Source organism: Lucilia cuprina, chromosome 5 (genome assembly GCF_022045245.1).
Source record: "Lucilia cuprina isolate Lc7/37 chromosome 5, ASM2204524v1, whole genome shotgun sequence".
NCBI classification, from domain to species: domain Eukaryota; kingdom Metazoa; phylum Arthropoda; class Insecta; order Diptera; family Calliphoridae; genus Lucilia; species Lucilia cuprina.
This window is the reverse complement of record NC_060953.1, coordinates 53,053,322-53,072,678: the sequence shown is the minus strand read 5'-3', so window position 1 is coordinate 53,072,678 and position 19,357 is coordinate 53,053,322. Positions and strand designations below refer to the sequence as shown.

At 30.0% G+C, this 19,357-nt stretch overlaps 1 protein-coding gene across 1 annotated transcript; it reads right to left on the bottom strand.

The window, feature by feature from the left end:
* Nucleotides 1–278: 278 nt before the first annotated feature.
* LOC111688933 lies at nt 279–2,780 on the bottom strand. The gene is made up of 3 exons (XM_046952543.1): nt 2,625–2,780; nt 640–995; nt 279–500 (listed from the first exon to the last, which is right to left on the bottom strand). The coding sequence occupies exons 1-3, from the start codon at nt 2,778–2,780 to the stop codon at nt 365–367; spliced, it is 648 nt and encodes a 215-aa protein (XP_046808499.1). The 3' UTR covers nt 279–364.
* Between the last annotated feature and the right edge of the window lie 16,577 nt (nt 2,781–19,357).

Below are 19,357 nucleotides of genomic sequence, written 5' to 3'. Positions count from 1 at the left end.
GCCTGTACTTTAGATTAGTATATTGCTCGCCATTTTCTATATAGCTATTTTAAATCAAAATTTCATGCCTTTAAATCCTGCTTAGAATTTACTTAACCACCCTCTGAAATGTAGTAAAACTCAGCAATGGAATTTACAGCGAAAAAAGAAGGAAAACATAGAAAAAAATTAAAAAACCAAAACACCAAATCATAGATGGTTGTTTGTTTAACAGGAGAAAAAAAAACTACCTACAAACGTTTAAGGAATTCATAAGATTATGTTAAGGATTTGGCTTGTTGAATAATTTTATTATTTTTTTCATTTTCCTTTTTATACATATTTTTGTTGTATGTGTGTAAGTCTTGTCATTTGAGCTTTAACATTAAAGTTCATCTATATATTGATCCAATAGACTGGAGCCTTTAGGACATGAATTAAATAATTTTATACAATCAGCTCCATGACGTCCAGCTTGTAATGCCATTCTATATGAATTATCCAGATTTTCCTTGCCTGGTCTATTGTAATTAAAAAGAAAGAAATTATAATCATGAGCTTAGTTAGGAACAAGTGATTATTGGAAGACAGACATAAACACAAACAAATTTAGTTTATATATAAAATTTTATTTAACAATGTCTGTCTCTTAGTACTTACGTTAATACCACATCTAAAACATTTGCAAATACTCCTATATGTTCATGAACTTGGGCATTTTCACATATTGCCCTTAATAGACATTGTCTTCCATCGACATTATTACGTGACATATATTTTTCCAAAACCATATAAAGAAATTCTCTTGACTCATCCTGTTCATATTCACCGTAATTTTCAAATCTTCTTCTCATTTGATTGAGTGACCTTGCAAAAGTATCCTCCCATTTATCCCATGGATATGTAGGTTCTGGTGGTATTTTATAATGCCCACCCTGTAGGCTGTAAGAACACACTAACGAACGAAATGCTATTGGATCAGCCAAACGTACGGGCATCGATGGACCTATGGACAACTTGGAATTTATTATAATTTAAATTAAAATTTAATAATACATTTGAGTGCGTAAGAGCGTATGAGTAATGTTGATTGTTATTTATGAAAATTTTTTGGTTTATTTTCTTATGTCAGTTTGTTAGCTGCAAATCTTGAATATTCTTCGGTCCATGATGATCCAGCTGTCCCTTATGAAAGTCTATATCTTCTAATAAAAATTTCCTTTAATAAAGTTTTCTAGAATAGAGTAACTTTGGAAAAGTTGTTTAAACTAAGCTATTTTTTTCTATAGAAAAAATTTTTAGACCAGACAAACTTTTTTCTATAGAGATGTTATTTATACTAAACACACTCTTTATAGAAAAACTGTCTAGACTAGACTATCTTTTTTCTATAGAAAAGTTATCTAGACTAGACTCACTTTTTCTATAGAAATGTTGTCTTGACTAGGCAAAGTTTTTTCTATAGAAAAGTTGTCTTGATTATACAAACTTTTTCTATAGAAAAGTTGTCTAGACTAAACAATTTTTTCTATAGGTTTGAGAATTTGAGAAAACAAACTTTTTCTTTAAAAAAGTTGTCTTGACTAGACTCACTTTTTCTATAGAAAAGTAATCTAGACTAGATTTATTGTTTCTATAGAAATGTCATCTTGCCTACACCAATTTTTCTATAGAGAAGTTGCCTTGACTAGACAAACTTTTTCCGTAGAAAAGTTGTCTAGACTAGACTCATTTTTTCTATAGAAAAGATGTCTTGGCTAGACAAACTTTTTCTATAGAAAAATTGTCTGGACTAGTCAAACTTTTTCTATAGAAAAGTCTTCTAGACTAAGTAAACTTTTTCTATAGAAAAGTCTTCTAGACTAAGTAAACTTTTTCTATAGAAATGTAGTCTAGACTAGACAAACTTTTTCTATAGAAAATTTGTCTAGACTAGACAAACTTTTTCTATAGAAAATTTGTCTAGACTAGACAAACTTTTTCTATAGAAAATTTGTCTAGACTAGACAAACTTTTTCTATAGAAAATTTGTCTAGACTAGACAAACTTTTTCTATTAGAAACACAATTTGTCTAGATAAAACTTATTTTTTCTATTGAAAACTTGTTTTCTATATATCTACACTAGACATTCTTTTAATATATTAGATAAACTATTTCTATTTATAGATTATCTTCTTCTATAGAAGAATAGTTTATAACGGACTAGTTTTATCTTATAAAAAGATTCAAGAAAAGATCTAGATTAAATCAACTTTCTGTATGGAAAACATTTTCTTAAACATAAAATATCTTAATTAAATTCTAATATAAAAATTGCTTAAATTTTCCATTATTTAGCAGAACAGGTGCGAAATTGACGTATGTAGTACTTCTAAACATATTTACACGGTTAATTAAGCAAATTCCTAAACCATTATATTGTCAATTAGTATTGTCTTGAGCAAATCGACCAGATGTATTTGATTGAATTCATTTTTTTGTCACTTTAAAAATAACATTAATCACACTTGTCACTGACATAAAAAATTCCATTAAATGTTGTTAAGTGAATATATAATTTCATCAATAGATGAATTATTTTTAAATGAAGTTATCAATTATTATTTTTTTTTTTTAATTTTTTATACACATTACAGTTTTTACCTTCAAAGTGCCACCATTTGTGAAAATTAAACCGCGTTTTTGACGTTGACTGTGAAATTTGGTTAAATTAACACTCGTATCAACGAAACTCAATTGTTCAACTGTCACCAACACTAGCAGCACGAATAACGAATAGAAAAATAAATTCTGGTTCATTGTAACCGCTACATAAAACCTTCATTAGGAAAAAAGTGAATATTTTTAGAATTAAATGTGAAAAAAAACAAACTCTCACACACACACATACTTCAATTACTAAATGTTTTGAAATCCGTAGAGAAAACTGCTTCCGACACCTAATGGAGCTCTCTTTTTTTTCTTTAGGTTGTTAAAAATTATCAAGCGTAAAATGTGATGCGTGTTGTATGTACATGAGCATACGAATGTTTTAACGATACTGTTGGATTGAGTTATCAAAAATCATTGATGACAGCTTTCAATAAAGCAATAGATACATTTGGTAGCATCGTTATATTAGAATTGGTATTAGAATTTAAATTAGAATTAGTTGTTTGTTTATCAATATGTGGAATACGTTTGTTTGTTTGTTTGTTTGTGTTTAACCATTCTAATCTAATTCATATTGTGTGTGTGCATTTTCAATTATTACTCTTTGACAATTGAAAACTGAAATAAATGATTTGTACCGCCTACAACAACAAACGATATCGATTTCTTACGCATCGTTATATGTACGCATTAAAATCTATTTCTTCTACATATTGTTCGTTTTCATTAACACAATAATTTGAGAAACATAATAATAATAATATTTAAATGTTTTTCATTTTTTAACTAATAGTCACTTACAAATATATTATTGATTTTGTTATTTTGACAATTTTAATGCATGAGTTCAATTTTTGTTTTAATTAGCATATTGTTTATCATAAAATTGTTCAAAGGAATAAAAAAATTTAATGTTCATTCAAAAAGATTTTGTTTGACCCAACATAGTATTTGGAATAAAGAACAAGTAAGAAATTATAGTCGGGCAAGGCAGACCATATAATACCCTTCAACTTTTATAAACACAAAATGTGGTTTAGTAGCCATAATCACTCACATAATCCTCAGATACTTAAGCCGTTTATTGTTAAATAAAATTGGAACCTATTATAAAAGAATTCCTGAGGCCTTGTAAACCTTGATTATAAGCTTTACAAGGCCTATTCGAGGATTCAGTTGTATGGGGCTAGGAGAAAAAATGGACCGATATTAACCATTTTCAATAGGCTTCATCTACGGTATCATAGAATATCATGTGGCAAATTTCTCCAAAATTTCGACCTGTAGTTTGATTATGGACAGACAAGCAGACAGACAGACGGACGGACAGACGGACATACAGACGGACGGACATAGCTAAATCAGAAAATGATTCTGAGCCAATTAGTATACTTTAAGGTGGGTATAGGACTAATATTATTGTGCGTTACAAACATCAGCACAACCTATTCCTACTAAAGTGTTGTAGGGTATAACTTTTTCTATACAAATATTTTCTGCATTACTTAGAACAACTTATTAAACTTTGTTCTAAAGTTATATAGACAAGAGAAACTTATTCTATAAAAAAGTTGTCGAGATTAAAGAAAAAAATTTTGTTTTTTTGTAAAAAAAAAAATTCCTCACTAGAGAAACGAAAAATTTTTCAGACTAGAGAAACTTATTCTATAGAAAAGATCTCTAGATTAGAGATTTTTTTGCAATGAAAATTTTAAGATATGTTGTCTAGACTTAAACTACATTTTCTTTTGGAAAATTGTCTATGAAAACTTTAAGAAATGTTTTCTAGACTAAAACTACATTTTCTATTGGAAAATTGTCTGTGCTAAATCAATTTATTCATTGTACAAATTGAAGCAATTTTTTCCATAGAAAAACTGTCTATACTGGAATAGGAGTTGCTGTGGAAATGTTGTTTAAACTAGAGCAAAGTTCCTCAAGTGGCCAAGTCTAGGCCACTTGGGCAACTTGTTAAACAAGAATTTGTCTAAACTTGAGAGACTTTTTCTATTGATAAAATGTCTAAACTATATCAACTTCTTTTATAGAAAAGCTGCTTTCTAAGTAGAAGCAAATACCTCTATAGAAATGTTATCCATAATCGAGCACTTCTTTCTCTAGAAAAATTTTCAGATAAATAACATATTCTAATGAAAAGTTGTCTAGACAACAGCAACTTTCTTTTCGTTGTTCAGAGTAATTTGTTCTACAGAAGAAGATCTGAACAAGATAAAGTGAAGACTCCTTTTCTATACAAAATTTGTCCAGACTTTAAAAACATTTTTTCTAGAAAATTTGCCTAAATCTGAGTAACTTTCTTTTTCTAGATTTTCTACAGAGAAATTGTCTAAACTTGAGAAACTTTTTCTATTGAAAAGATGTCTAAACTAAATCAACTTCTTTTAAAGAAAAGGGCAAAAGTCACTTTTTCTATTGAAAATTTGTTTAGACAAGAACAACCGTTTCTATTGTCAAGACAGTAGAAAAGTTGTCTAGACTATAGAAACGTTTTATCTAGAAAATTTTTCTAAACTATAGCAAGTTTTCTATAAGAAGTTGTCCATACTCAAGCATGTGTTTCTTCAGAATAGTTTTAGGGACAAAATCCACTTTTTCTATAGAAAACTTGTTTAGACAAGGAAAAGCAAATAAAGTTATAAAACTCTGTTAGAATCTTCAACAGTTGTCTTTTTCTTTTGCAGTATTTAACATAAAACATCCATACAACATGTCTTTTAGTACTTATAATGTCTAATATTTACATAAATATTTGCATTTAGTTACAAACACTTACAATTACACCAGCATAATATCATAGATATACATACATACAAACATTCTTAGATATTTTGCATAATTCATCTCATTTTATTTTCAAACTTACAAGTATGTGTGTAAGTACTTTACGAAAGTACTATCACTGTATCTATTATTGTTGCTATTGGACTTTATGTGTAGACTCGTGTGCTTAAAGTCAATTTGTTTGTTCGTACTTACTTACGTTTACCTATGTATGTACGTACGTTCGGTTAAACGTTGATACATACACCTTTTTTAGCATTTAATTTAAGCTTATAAAGTCAAGTTTATGACCAGGTTTAAGGTTTATTTACAGTTGTTGTAACCAAAAGAATAAAAGGTGGAGAGTAGGACTGTACAAACAACTTAGTGTGTTAGCTATATGAAATCCTAAGAAGACATTATATTCACTCTTTAGCCAGTATTAAAAAAAAAATATTTGCAGACCTCACTGCCCATTCAGCCAATTGAAATACTTTTTAAAGCTCCCAAGTTCAGTTCTAGTTCAATTCTAGTTCAGTTCTAGTTCAGTTCTAGTTCAGTTCTAGTTCAGTTCTAGTTCAGTTCTAGTTCAGTTCTAGTTCAGTTCTAGTTCAGTTCTAGTTCAGTTCTAGTTCAGTTCTAGTTCAGTTCTAGTTCAGTTCTAGTTCAGTTCTAGTTCAGTTCTAGTTCAGTTCTAGTTCAGTTCTAGTTCAGTTCTAGTTCAGTTCTAGTTCAGTTCTAGTTCAGTTCTAGTTCAGTTCTAGTTCAGTTCTAGTTCAGTTCTAGTTCAGTTCTAGTTCAGTTCAGTTCAGTTCAGTTCAGTTCTAGTTCTAGTTCAGTTCTAGTTCATTCAGTTCAAGTTCTGTTCTATGTATGTTCTAGACACATGTTTTGTATTACTTAAATTAAAGCTCTTCGACATATTTTATGATTATTATGCTAACCTAAATTAGTTTTATATAAAAAGTATTTCATAAATTTCAAACAAAATTATTTAAATTAAAACTTAACCACTCTTAATATACGAGTATTAAACATTAAAACACATTTCATAAAATTCAAATTACTCATACAAAAGTCATTTGAAGCTAAAGAAAACAAATGTGGGTGTTTGTTGAAGTGAAAGTAACTAATAATAAAAATAACACTTGTCGTCTTTAAGAAAAAAAAAAAAAACTAAAATACAAAGAAAAGTAGTAAGCTGTCACTCCTACCAAATTTCCCTAATAGTGTAAAGTAAAGAGATATACAAATAGTAGCTAGTAGTGGAAGAAGTTGTATACGTTGTAGTGGTGTGGCATGATTTTACACTAACAAGTGTATTACAAGCATTTTAATTGCCTTTTGCATAATTTCTAAATAAAGAGACAAAAGCCGTTCGGATGCTTCAACGAACGTGACTAGAGCCAAGGAAATGGTATTTAAAGTGTTGTCATTCTTTACAGCTGGTATTATGCTACTCTTAAGCGCATACACACATATACATACATACACACATAATACAACATTTACACTAATACCAATACTAACATTTAACAAATGTTGCTGCAAATATACATATATACATAGATGCTTTTAAAGAGACTAGAGAGGGAGATATACAAACAGACGGACAGATAGACAGATTCATAGAAAAGTCACTTTAAGTTGTTTCCTTTTTATCGGGCAACTAAAAGAACTACCAAAAAATCACAGAATTATACGGGGAAGCAAAAAGAGTTACCAACTGAGTTTGAATATTTTACAAAAGGATTAAAATGATTATGATGAGGACGATGGGGTTGAGGATGTTGATAGCAATAGTGATGTTTGTGGGCGGTTCTGTTGATAATTTTGATGTTACGATAAATCAAAATCTTAACTATTTTATTAAATATGTATTTAGGTGTATGTCTATGACTTTATCATACTATGATTATTAAGGAGGGCGAACAGGTAAACTATGATCAAAATATCGTGCAAATATCTCTCCTTATTCAAATGGTTCACGAATAGACGTTTAGATGTTTAACGATCTTAAAATACTAACACCCTCAAAAACCTTTCTACTTCACGTCTAGTCTATAGTCTAGTCTATAGTCTAGTCTATAGTTTAGTCTATAGTCTAGTCTATAGTCTAGTCTATAGTCTAGTCTATAGTCTAGTCTATAGTCTAGTCTATAGTCTAGTCTATAGTCTAGTCTATAGTCTAGTCTATAGTCTAGTCTATAGTCTAGTCTATAGTCTAGTCTATAGTCTAGTCTATAGTCTAGTCTATAGTCTAGTCAATAGTCTAGTCTATAGTCTGGTCTATAGTCTAGTCAATAGTCTAGTCTATAGTCTGGTCTATAGTCTAGTCTATAGTCTAGTCAATAATCTAGTCTATGGGAATGCTCTTCAAGGATAACAAAAGGGAGCCTTGTGCCAGTCTCACTCATTGCATCCCTTTGAATTAACTGTCTTTTTATTTCATGCTGTGTTTGATCCAAATTCGTAAGTATTAAAACTAGTTTTTATGCGATATTCGTGTGTATTTGAATAATTTATTTGTGTTTGATAGTCTTTTTTCATTAAAGCTTAATTATATAATAAATTTTTCTTTTTAAAAATAATAAATAAAAAAAATATTTTCAAACACTTTAGGTGGCAACCGTGTTTATGAGATTTATTTTTGCAGCGTTTAAGTAGGGGTGTCACAATTATCATGGCAAAAAAATATTAGAGTAGTAGGCTTTTTTCACAATGATTTTTGTTTGGTTTATGTTTGACTATTTGTGCTGCTGGAGTACATTGATGGTGAAAACTTTAAAATTATTATAAGAATATTTTTAGAAATATGATGTTGTTTAAGGTGCAGTATTGAAATCGTTTGCTTAGTAAATTTGGCTTAAATTTTACTCTATTAACATCATCATCATCGATCACAGCTATGACAGATTTGTTCTTGTCATCTAATATCGTTTTTTTGTATAACAATTTTCTGAGCTAATAAAACTATAAAACAATAAAACAACCCTCGTAACACATACTCGAAAACTTCAAGAGATACAGCAAAAAAAACCTGTATTTCACTTTATTTTCCACCAAAAACCGATATTATGATTGAAAACACAAAAAACACAATAAGAGATACAGCAAAAACAAGCGAAATCTGTGATCACTTTTAATTCCTACCAAAAAACCGATATTTTGAGTGAAAACATAAAGGTCCGTTTTTCACGAAAACTATAAGAGATACAGCAAAAACAAGCGAAATCTGTGATCACTTTTATTTACTACTAAAAATCGATATTTTGAGTGAAAACACAAAAGTCAGTTTTTCTCGAAAACTATAAGAGTAACAGCAAAAACAAGGGAAATCTGTGATAACTTTTATTCTACCCAAAGCAGATATTTTGAGTGAAAACATAAAAGTCTGTTCTTCTCGAAAACTATGAGAGATACAGCAAAAACAAGCGAAATCTGTGATCACTTTTATTTCCTATAAAAAACCGATATTTTGAGTGAAAACACAAGAGTCTGCTTTTCTCGAAAACTATAAGAGATACAGCAAAAACAATCGAAATCTGTGATCACTTTTGTTTCATACCAAATACCGATATTTTGAGTGAAACACACAAAAGTCCGTTTATTTTGAAAACTATAAGAGATACAGCAAAAACAAGCAAAATCTGTGATCACTTTTATTTCCTATTAAAAAACGATATTTTGAGTGAAAACACAACAGTCTGCTTTTCCCGAAAAGTATAAGGGATACAGCAAAACCAATCGAAATCTGTGATCACTCTTATTTCCTATCAAAAACTGATATTTTGACTGAAAGCATAAAAGTCCGTTTTTCTCGAAAAGTATAAGAGATACTGCAAAAACAAGCAAAATCTGTGATCACTTTTATTTCCTATTAAAAACCGATATTTTGAGTGAAAACATAAAGGTCCGTTTTTCTCGAAGACTGTAAGAGATACAGCATAAGCAAGCGAAATCTGTGATACTTTTATTCTATCAAAAACAGATATTTTGAGTGAAAACATTAAAGTCTGTTTTTCTTGAAAACTATAAGAGATACAGCAAAAACAAGCGAAATCTGTGATCACTTATATCACAGCGAAATCTGTGATCACTTATATTTCCTACTAAAAACCGATATTTTGAATGAAAACACAAAAGTCCGTTTTTCTCGAAAACTATAAGAGATATAGCAAAATCAATCGAAATCTATGATCACTTTTATTTCCTACCAAAAACCGAAAAACACAAAAGTCCGTTTTTCTCGAAAATTATAAGAGATACAGCAAAAACAAGCGAAATCTGTGATCAGATTTTTCTCGAAAACTATAAGAAATACAGCAAAAACAATATTTCCTATCAAAAACCGATGCTTTGAGTGAAAACATAAAAGTCCGTTTTTTTATTTCCTACTAAAAACCGATATTTTGAGTGAAAACATAAAAGTCAGTTTTTCTCGAAAACTATAAGAGATACAGCAAAAACAAGCGAAATCTGTGATCACTTTTATTTGCTCTCAAAAACCGATATTTTGAGTGAAAACATAAAAGTATGTTTTTCTTGAAAACTATAAGAGATACAGCAAAAACAAGCGAAATCTGTGATCACTTTTATTTCCTACCAAAACCGTGAAAACATAAAAATATGTTTTTCTTGAAAGCTATAAGAGATACAGCAAAAACAAGCGAAATCTGTGATCACTTTTATTTCCTACTAAAAACCGATATTTTGAGTGAAAACATAAAAGTCCGTTTTTCTCGAAAACTATAAGAGATACAGCAAAAACAAGCGAAATCTGTGATCACTTTTATTTCCTACCAAAACCGTGAAAACATAAAAGTATGTTTTTCTTGAAAGCTATAAGAGATACAGCAAAAACAAGCGAAATCTGTGATCACTTTTATTTCTTACTAAAAACCGATATTTTGAGTGAAAACATAAAAGTCCGTTTTTCTCGAAAACTATAAGAGATACAGCAAAAACAAGCGAAATCTGTGATCACTTTTATTTCCTACCAAAAACCGATAATTTCAGTGAAAAAACAAAAGTCCGTTTTTCTCGAAAACTATAAGAGTTAAAGCAAAAACAAGCGAAATCTGCGATCACTTTTATTTCCTACCAAAACCGATAATTTGAGTGAAAGCATAAAAGTCCGTTTCTCTCGAAAACTATAAGAGATACAGCAAAAACAAGCGAAATGTGTGATCACTTTTATTTACTACTAAAAAACTACAATTTATGTACAAACACAAAAGTCCGGTTTTCTCGAAAACTATAAGAGATACAGCAAAAACAAGCGAATTCTGTGATCACTTCTATATCCTACTAAAAACGGATAATTTCAGTGAAAACACAAAAGTCCGTTTTTCTCGAAAACTATAAGAGATATAGCAAAAACAAACGAAATCTGTGATCGCTTTTATTTCCTACTAGAAACCGATATTTTGAGTGAAAACATAAAAGTCCGTTTTTCTCGAAAACTATAAAAGATACAGCAAAAACAAGCGAAATCTGTGATCACTTTTATTTCCTACTAAAAACCGATATTTTGAGTGAAAACATAAAAGTACGTTTTTCTCGAAAACTATAAGAGTTACAGCAAAAACAAGCGAAATCTGTGATCACTTTTACTTCCTCTCCGATATTTTGAGTAAAAACATAAAAGTATGTTATTCTCGAAAACTATCTTATACAGCAAAAACAAGCAAAATCTGTGATCACTTTTATTTCGTTCTTAAAAACTGATATTTTGAGTGAAACCATAAAAGTCCGTTTTTCTCGAAAACTATAAAAGATACAGCAAAATCAATCGAAATCTGTGATCATTTTTATTTCCTACTAAAAACCGATATTTTGAGTGAAAACATAAAAGCCTGTTTTTCTCGAAAACTATAAGAGATACAACAAAAACAAGCGAAATCTGTGATCACTTTTATTTCCTCTCCGATATTTTGAGTGAAAACATGAAAGTCTGTTTTTCTCGAAAACTATAAGAGATACAGCAAAAACAAGCGAAATCTGTGATCACTTTTATTTCCTACTAAAAACCGATGATTTCAGTGAAAACACAAAAATCCGTTTTTCTCGAAAACTATAAGAGTTAAAGCAAAAACAAGCGAAATCTGTGATCACTTTTATTTCCTACCAAAACCGATAATTTGAGTGTAACAAAAAAGTCCGTTTTTCTCGAAAACTATAAGAGATACAGCAAAAACAAGCGAAATATGTGATCACTTTTATTTCCTACTAAAAACCAATATTTTGAGTGAAAACATAAAAGTCCGTTTTTCTCGAAAACTATAAGAGATACAGCAAAAACAAGCAAAATCTGTGATCACTTTTATTTCCTACCAAAAACCGATATTTTGATTGAAAACATAATAGCCCGTTTTTCTCAAAAACTATAAGAGTTACAGCAAAAACAAGCGAAATCCGTGATCACTTTTTTCCTACCTAAAACCGACCTTTTGAGTGAAAACATAAAAGTCTGTTTTTCTCGAAAACTATAAGAGATACAGCAAAAACAAGTGAAATCTGTGATCACTTTTATATCCTTCTAAAAACCGATAATTTCAGTGAAAACACAAAAGTCCACTTTTCTCGAAAACTATAAGAGATACAGCAAAAACAAACAAAATCTGTAATCAATTTTATTTCCTATTAAAAACCGATCTTTTAAGTGAAAACACAAAAGTCCGTTTTTCTCAAAAACTATAAGAGATACAGCAAAAACAAGCGAACTCTGCGATCACTTTTATTTCCTACTAAAAACCGATATTTTGAGTGAAAACATAAAAGTCCGTTTTTCTCGAAAACTATAAGAGATACAGCAAAACAATATTTCCTACCAAAAACCGATATTTTGAGTGAAAACACAAAAGTCTGCTTTTCTTGAAAAATATGAGAGATACAGCAAAAACAAGAGAAATCTCTGATCACTTTTATTTCCTACCTAAAACCGATAATTTCAGTGAAAAAATCTGTGATCACTTTTATTTCCTACTAAAAACCGACCTTTTGAGTGAAAACATAAAAGTCTGTTTTTCTCGAAAACTATAAGAGATACAGCAAAAACAAGCGAAATCTGTGATCACTTTTATTTCCTAACAAAAACCGATAATTTCAGTGAAAAAATCTGTGATCACTTTTATTCCCTACTAAAAACCGATATTTTGAGTGAAAACATAAAAGTCTGTTTTTCTCGAAAACTATAAGAGATACAGCAAAAACAAGCGAAATCTGTGATCACTTTTATTTCCTAACAAAAACCGACCTTTTGAGTGAAAACATAAAGGTCCGTTTTTCTCGAAAACTATAAGAGATACAGCAAAAACAAGCGAAATCTGTGATCACTTTTATTTCCTCTCAAAAACCGATATTTTGAGTGAAAACATAAAGGTCCGTTTTTCTTGAAAACTATAAGAGATACAGCAAAAACAAACGAAATCTGTGATCACTTTTATTTCCTACTAAAACCGATATTTTGAGTGAAAACATAAAAGTCCGTTTTTCTCGAAAAGTATAAGAGATACAGCAAAAACAAGCGAAATCTGTGATAACTTTTACTTCCAACCAAAAACCGATATTTTGTGTGAAAACATAAAAGTCCGTTTTTCTCGAAAACTATAAAAAAATACAGCAAAAAGATTCGAAATCTGTGATCATACCAAATACCGATAATTTGAGTGAAAACTCAAAAGTCCGTTTTTCTCGAAAACTATAAGAGATATAGCAAAATCAATCGAAATCTGTGATCACTTTTAATTCCTACTAAATACCGATATTTTGAGTGAAAACACAAAAGTCCGTTTTTCTCGAAAACTATAAGAAATACAGCAAAAAGAGTCGAAATCTGTGATCACTTTTATTTCATAAGAAATACCGATAATTTGAGTGAAAACACAAAAGTCCGCTTATCTCGAAAACTATAAGAGATACAGCAAAAACAAGGGAAATCTGTGATCACTTTTAATTCCTACCAAAAACTGATATTTTGACTGAAAACATAAAAGATCGTTTTTCTCGAAAACTATAAGAGATACAGCAAAAACAAGCGAAATCTGTGATCTCTTTTATTTACTACCAAAAACCGATATTTTGTGTGGAAACATAAAAGTCCGTTTTCCTCGAAAACTATAAGAGATACAGCAAAAACAATCGAAATCTGTGATCACTTTTATTTCCTATCAAAAACCTATATTTTGAGTGAAAACACAAAAGTCTGCTTTTCTTGAAAAATATAAGAGATACAGCAAAAACAAGAGAAATCTCTGATCACATTTATTTCCTACTAAAAACCAATATTTTGAGTAAAAACATAAAAGTCCGTTTTTCTCTAAAACTATAAAAGATACAGCAAAAATAAGCGAAATCTGTGATAACTTTGATTTCCTACCAAAAACCGATATTTTGGGTGAAAAAATAAAAGTCTGTTTTTCTCAAAGACTATAAGAGATACAGCAAAATCAAGCGAAATCTGTGATCACTTTTATTTCCTACTAAAAACCGATATTTTAAGTGAAAACATAAAAGTCCGTTTTTCTCGAAAACTATAACAGATAAAGCACAATCTATCGAAAGCTGTGATCACTTTTATTTCCTACCAAAATCCGACATTTTGAGTGAAAACATAAAAGTCCGTTTTTCTCGAAAACTATAAGAGATACAGCAAAAACAAGCGAAATCTGTGATCACTTTTATTTCCTCTCAAAAACCGATATTTTGAGTGAAAACACAAAAGTCCGTTTTTCTCGAAAACTATAAGAGATACAGCAAAAACAATCGAAATCTGTGATCACTTTTATTTCCTTTCAAAAACCGACCTTTTGAGTGAAAACATAAAGGTCTGTTTTTCTCGAAAACTATAAGAGATACAGCAAAAACAAGCGAAACCTGTGATCACTTTTATTTCCTTTCAAAAACCGACCTTTTGAGTGAAAACATAAAAGTCTGTTTTTCTCCAAAACTATAAGAGATACAGCAAAATCAAGCGAAATCTGTGATCACTTTTATTTCCTACTAAAAACCGATATTTTACGTGAAAACATAAAAGTCCGTTTTTCTCGAAAACTATAACAGATATGGCACATTCTATCGAAAGCTGTGATCACTTTTATTTCCTACCAAAAACCGACATTTTGAGTGAAAAAACCGACCTTTTGAGTGAAAACATAAAAGTCTGTTTTTCTCCAAAACTATAAGAGATACAGCAAAATCAAGCGAAATCTGTGATCACTTTTATTTCCTACTAAAAACCGATATTTTAAGTAAAAACATAAAAGTCCGTTTTTCTCGAAATCTATAAGAGTTACAGCACAATCTATTAAAAGCTGTGATCACTTTTATTTCCTACCAAAAACCGACATTTTGAGTGAAAACATAAAGGTCTGTTTTTCTCGAAAACTATAAAAGATACAGCAATAACAAGCGAAATCTGTGATCACTTTTATTTCCTCTCAAAAACCGATATTTTAAGTGAAAACATAAAAGTCCGTTTTTCTCGAAAACTATAAGAGATACAGCAAAAACAAGCGAAATCTGTGATCACTTTTATTTCCTACCAAAAACCCATATTTTGAGTGAAAACATAAAGGTCCGTTTTTCTCGAAAACTATAAGAAAACTATAAAACTATCAGATATACAGCAAAAAAAGCGAAATCTGTGACCACCTTTATTTCCTACCATAAACCGGTGTTTTGAGTGAAAACACAAAAGTCAGTTTTTCTCAAAAACTATAAGAGATACAGCAAAATCAAGCAAAATCTGTGATTACTTTTATTCTACAAAAAACCAATAATTTGAGTGAAAACACAGAAGTCCGTTTTTCTCGAAAACTGTAAGAGATATAGCAAAATCAATGGAAATCTGTGATCACTTCCTACTAAAAACCGATATTTTAAGTGAAAAAACAAAAGTTAAAAACTGATATTTGGAGTGAAAACATAAAAGTCTGTTTTTCTCGAAAACTATAAGAGTTGCAGCAAAAACAAGCGAAATCTGTGATCACTTTTATTTCCTACTAAAATCGATATTTTGAGCGAAATCTGTGATCGCTTTTATTTCCTACTAAAATCGATATTTTGAGTGAAAACATAAAAGTCGTTTTTCTCGAAAACTATAAGAGTTACAGCAAAAACAAGCGAAATCTGTGATCGCTTTTATTTCCTACTAAAAACCGATATTTTGAGTAAAAACATAAAAGTCTGTTTTTCTCGAAAACTGTAAGAGATATAGCAAAATCAATCGAAATCTGTGATCACTTCCTACTAAAAACCGATATTTTAAGTGAAAACACAAAAGTCAGTTTTTCTCGAAAGCGATAAGAGATACAGCATAAAAAAGCAAAGTCTGTGATCACTTTTATTTCCTACTAAAAACCGATATTTTGAGTGAAAACACAAATGTCAGTTTTTCTCGAAAACTATAAGAGATACAGCAAAAAGAAGCGAAATCTGTGATCACTTTTATTTCCTACTAAAAACCGATATTTTGAGTAAAAACATAAAAGTCTGTTTTTCTTGAAAACTATTAGAGATACAGCAAAAACAAGCGAAATCTGTGATCACTTTTATTTCCTACCAAAAACTGATATTTTGTGTGAAAACATAAAAGTTCATTTTTCTGCAAAACTATAAGAGATACAGCAAAAACAAGCGAAATCTGTGATCACTTTTACTTTTTACTAAAAACCGATATTTTGAAGGAAAACACAAAAGTCCGTTTTTCTCGAAAACTATAAGGGATACAGCATAAACAGGCGAAATCTGTGATCACTTTTATTTCCTACCAAAAACCGATATTTTGAGTGAAAACACAAAAGTCCGTTTTTTTCGAAAACTATAAGGGATACAGCATAAACAGGCGAAATCTGTGATCACTTTTATTTGCTACTAAAAACCGATATTTTGAGTGAAAACATAAAAGTCCGTTTTTCTTGAAAACTATAAGGGATACAGCATAAACAGGCGAAATCTGTGATCACTTTTATTTCCTACCAAAAACCGATATTTTGAGTGAAAACACAAAAGTCCGTTTTTCTCGAAAACTATAAGGGATACAGCATAAACAGGCGAAATCTGTGATCACTTTTATTTCCTACCAAAAACCGATATTTTGAGTGAAAACACAAAAGTCTGTTTTTCTCGAAAACTGTAAGAAATACAGCAAAAACAAGCAAAATCTGTGATTACTTTTATTTCCTACTAAAAACCGATATTTTGTGTGAAAACCCAAAAGTCCGTTTTTCTCGAAAACTATATATACTAAAAACTGATAATTTGAGTGAAAGCACAAAAGTCTGCTTTTCTCGAAAACTATATGAGATACAACAAAAACAAACGAAATCTGTGATCACTTTTATTTCCTACTAAAAACCGTTATTTTGGATGAAAACACAAAAGTCCGTTTTTCTCGAAAACTATAAGTGATACAGCAAAAACAAACGAAATCTGTGATCACTTTTATTTCCTACTAAAAACCGATATTTTGGATGAAAACATAAAAGTCCGTTTTTCTCGAAAACTATAAGAGTTACAGCAAAAACAAGGGAAATCTGTGATCACTTTTATTTCCTACTAAAAACCGATATTTTGGATGAAAACACAAAAGTCCGTTTTTCTCGAAAACTATAAGAGTTACAGCAAAAACAAGGGAAATCTGTGATCACTTTTATTTCCTACCAAAAACCGACCTTTTGATTGAAAACATAAAAGTCCGTTTTTCTTGAAAACTATAAGAGATACAGCAAAAACAAATAAAATCTGTGATCACTTTTATTCTATCAAAAACAGATATTTTGAGTGAAAACATAAAAGTCTATTTTTCTTGAAAACTATAAGAGTTACAGCAAAAACAAGTGAAATCTGTGATCACTTTTATTTCCTACCAAAAACCGATATTTTGAGTGAAAACATAAAAGTCCGTTTTTCTCGAAAACTATAAGAGTTACAGCAAAAACAAACGAAATCTGTGATCACTTTTATTTTACCAAAAGCAGATATTTTGAGAGAAAACATAAAAGTCCGTTTTTATCGAAAACTATAAGAGTTAGTCTGTTTTTCTCGAAAACTATAAAACTATCATATATACAGCAAAAACTAGCGAAATCTGTGATCACTTTTATTTCCTACTAAAAACCGATAATTTGAGTGAAAACACAAAAGTCCGTTTTTTTCGAAAACTATAAGAGATACTGCAAAAACAAGCGAAATCTGTGATCACTTTTTTTTCTGCAAAAAACCTATAATTTGAGTGAAAACACAAAAGTCCGTTTTTCTCAAAAACTGTAAGAGATATAGCAAAATCAATCGAAATCTGTGGTCACTTCCTACTAAAAACCGATATTTTGAGTGAAAACATAAAAGTCCTTTTTTCTCGAAATCTATAAGAGCTACAGCAAAAACAAGCGAAATCTGTGATCACATTTTTTCCTACTAAAAACCAATATTTTGAGTGAAAACACAATAGTCCGTTTTTCTCGAAAACTATAAGAGATACAGCAAAAATAAGCGAAATCTGTGGTCACTTTTATTTCCTAATGAAAACCGATATTTTGAGTGAAAACATAAAAGTCCGTTTTTTTCGAAAACTATAAGAGACACAACAAAAACAAGCGAAATCTATGATCACTTTTATTTCCTACCAAAAACCGATATTTTGAGTGAAAACATAAAAGTCCGTTTTCTCGAAAACTATAAGAGATACAGCAAAAACAATATTTCCTACCAAAAACCGATGCTTTGAGTGAAAACATAAAAGTCCGTTTTATTATTTCCTACTGAAAACCGATATTTTGAGTGAAAACATAAAAGTCCGTTTTTCTCGAAAACTATAAGAGATACAGTAAAAACAAACGAAATCTGTGATTACTTTTATTTCCTACTAAAAACTGATAATTTGAGTGAAAACACAAAAGTCTGCTTTTCTCGAAAACTATAAGGGATACAGCATAAACAGGCGAAATCTGTGATCACTTTTATTTCCTACGAAAAACCGATATTTTGAGTGAAAACACAATAGTCCGTTTTTCTCGAAAACTATAAGAGATATAACAAAAACAAGCGAAATCTCTGATCACTTTTATTTCCTACTAAAAATCAATAATTTGAGTGAAAACATAAACCGTTATTTTGAGTGAAACTCTGTGATCACTTTTATTTCCTACCAAAAACCGATGGTCGTTGTTGCTGTGGTACTTTTCTTTTATTCCTACTTGCTGGTCCTTTGCAGAGTAATCTAAGAGCCTTACAAGATGTCGCTATCATCGGGTAAGTGAGAGGAAATGCTTTATATTTTTTTTTTAATTTTTGTTCATATTTTTCTTCTTAAGTTCATTTTATGTGGTTTTTGCTGTTGTTTCTTTTTCATTATTTGCTACGTTTTGTTCTGAAGTACCTTATGTACATAATATTTTGGTGTGTTAAACACGTTTTATTCCATTTTTTCTTGTTATCATAGACGTCGTTGTTGTTATTTTTGTTCTTCATAGTTTTCTTACTTGTTCGTTGCTTCTGTTGCTTTTACGTTTGTCATTAAGTGAGGGATGTGGTGCTCCAAAAAGTACAACGCCTCCAGCCAACTGACACCATATTCGGTTATTACTTGTTATTATTTTTTATGTTCTTAATTCTTAATATTTTTGTTTGGTCCAATTTGTATTTAATTTAAAGAAATTTGTTAATCATGAAAATGTGTAAAAGGTGCAACACAATCTGTCCGTTATATAATATGAAATCTACCAGATCCATAAATTGTAAATTATATTATATAATTACATAAATTGAATAGTCTATAGTCTAGTCTTGTCGTTAGTCTAGTCTATAGTCTTTAGTCTGGTCTAGCCTATAGTCTGGTCTAGCCTATAGTCTAGTCGATAGTCTAGTCTATAGTCTAGTCTATAGTCTAGTCTATAGTCTAGTCTATAGTCTAGTCTATAGTCTAGTCTATAGTCTAGTCTATA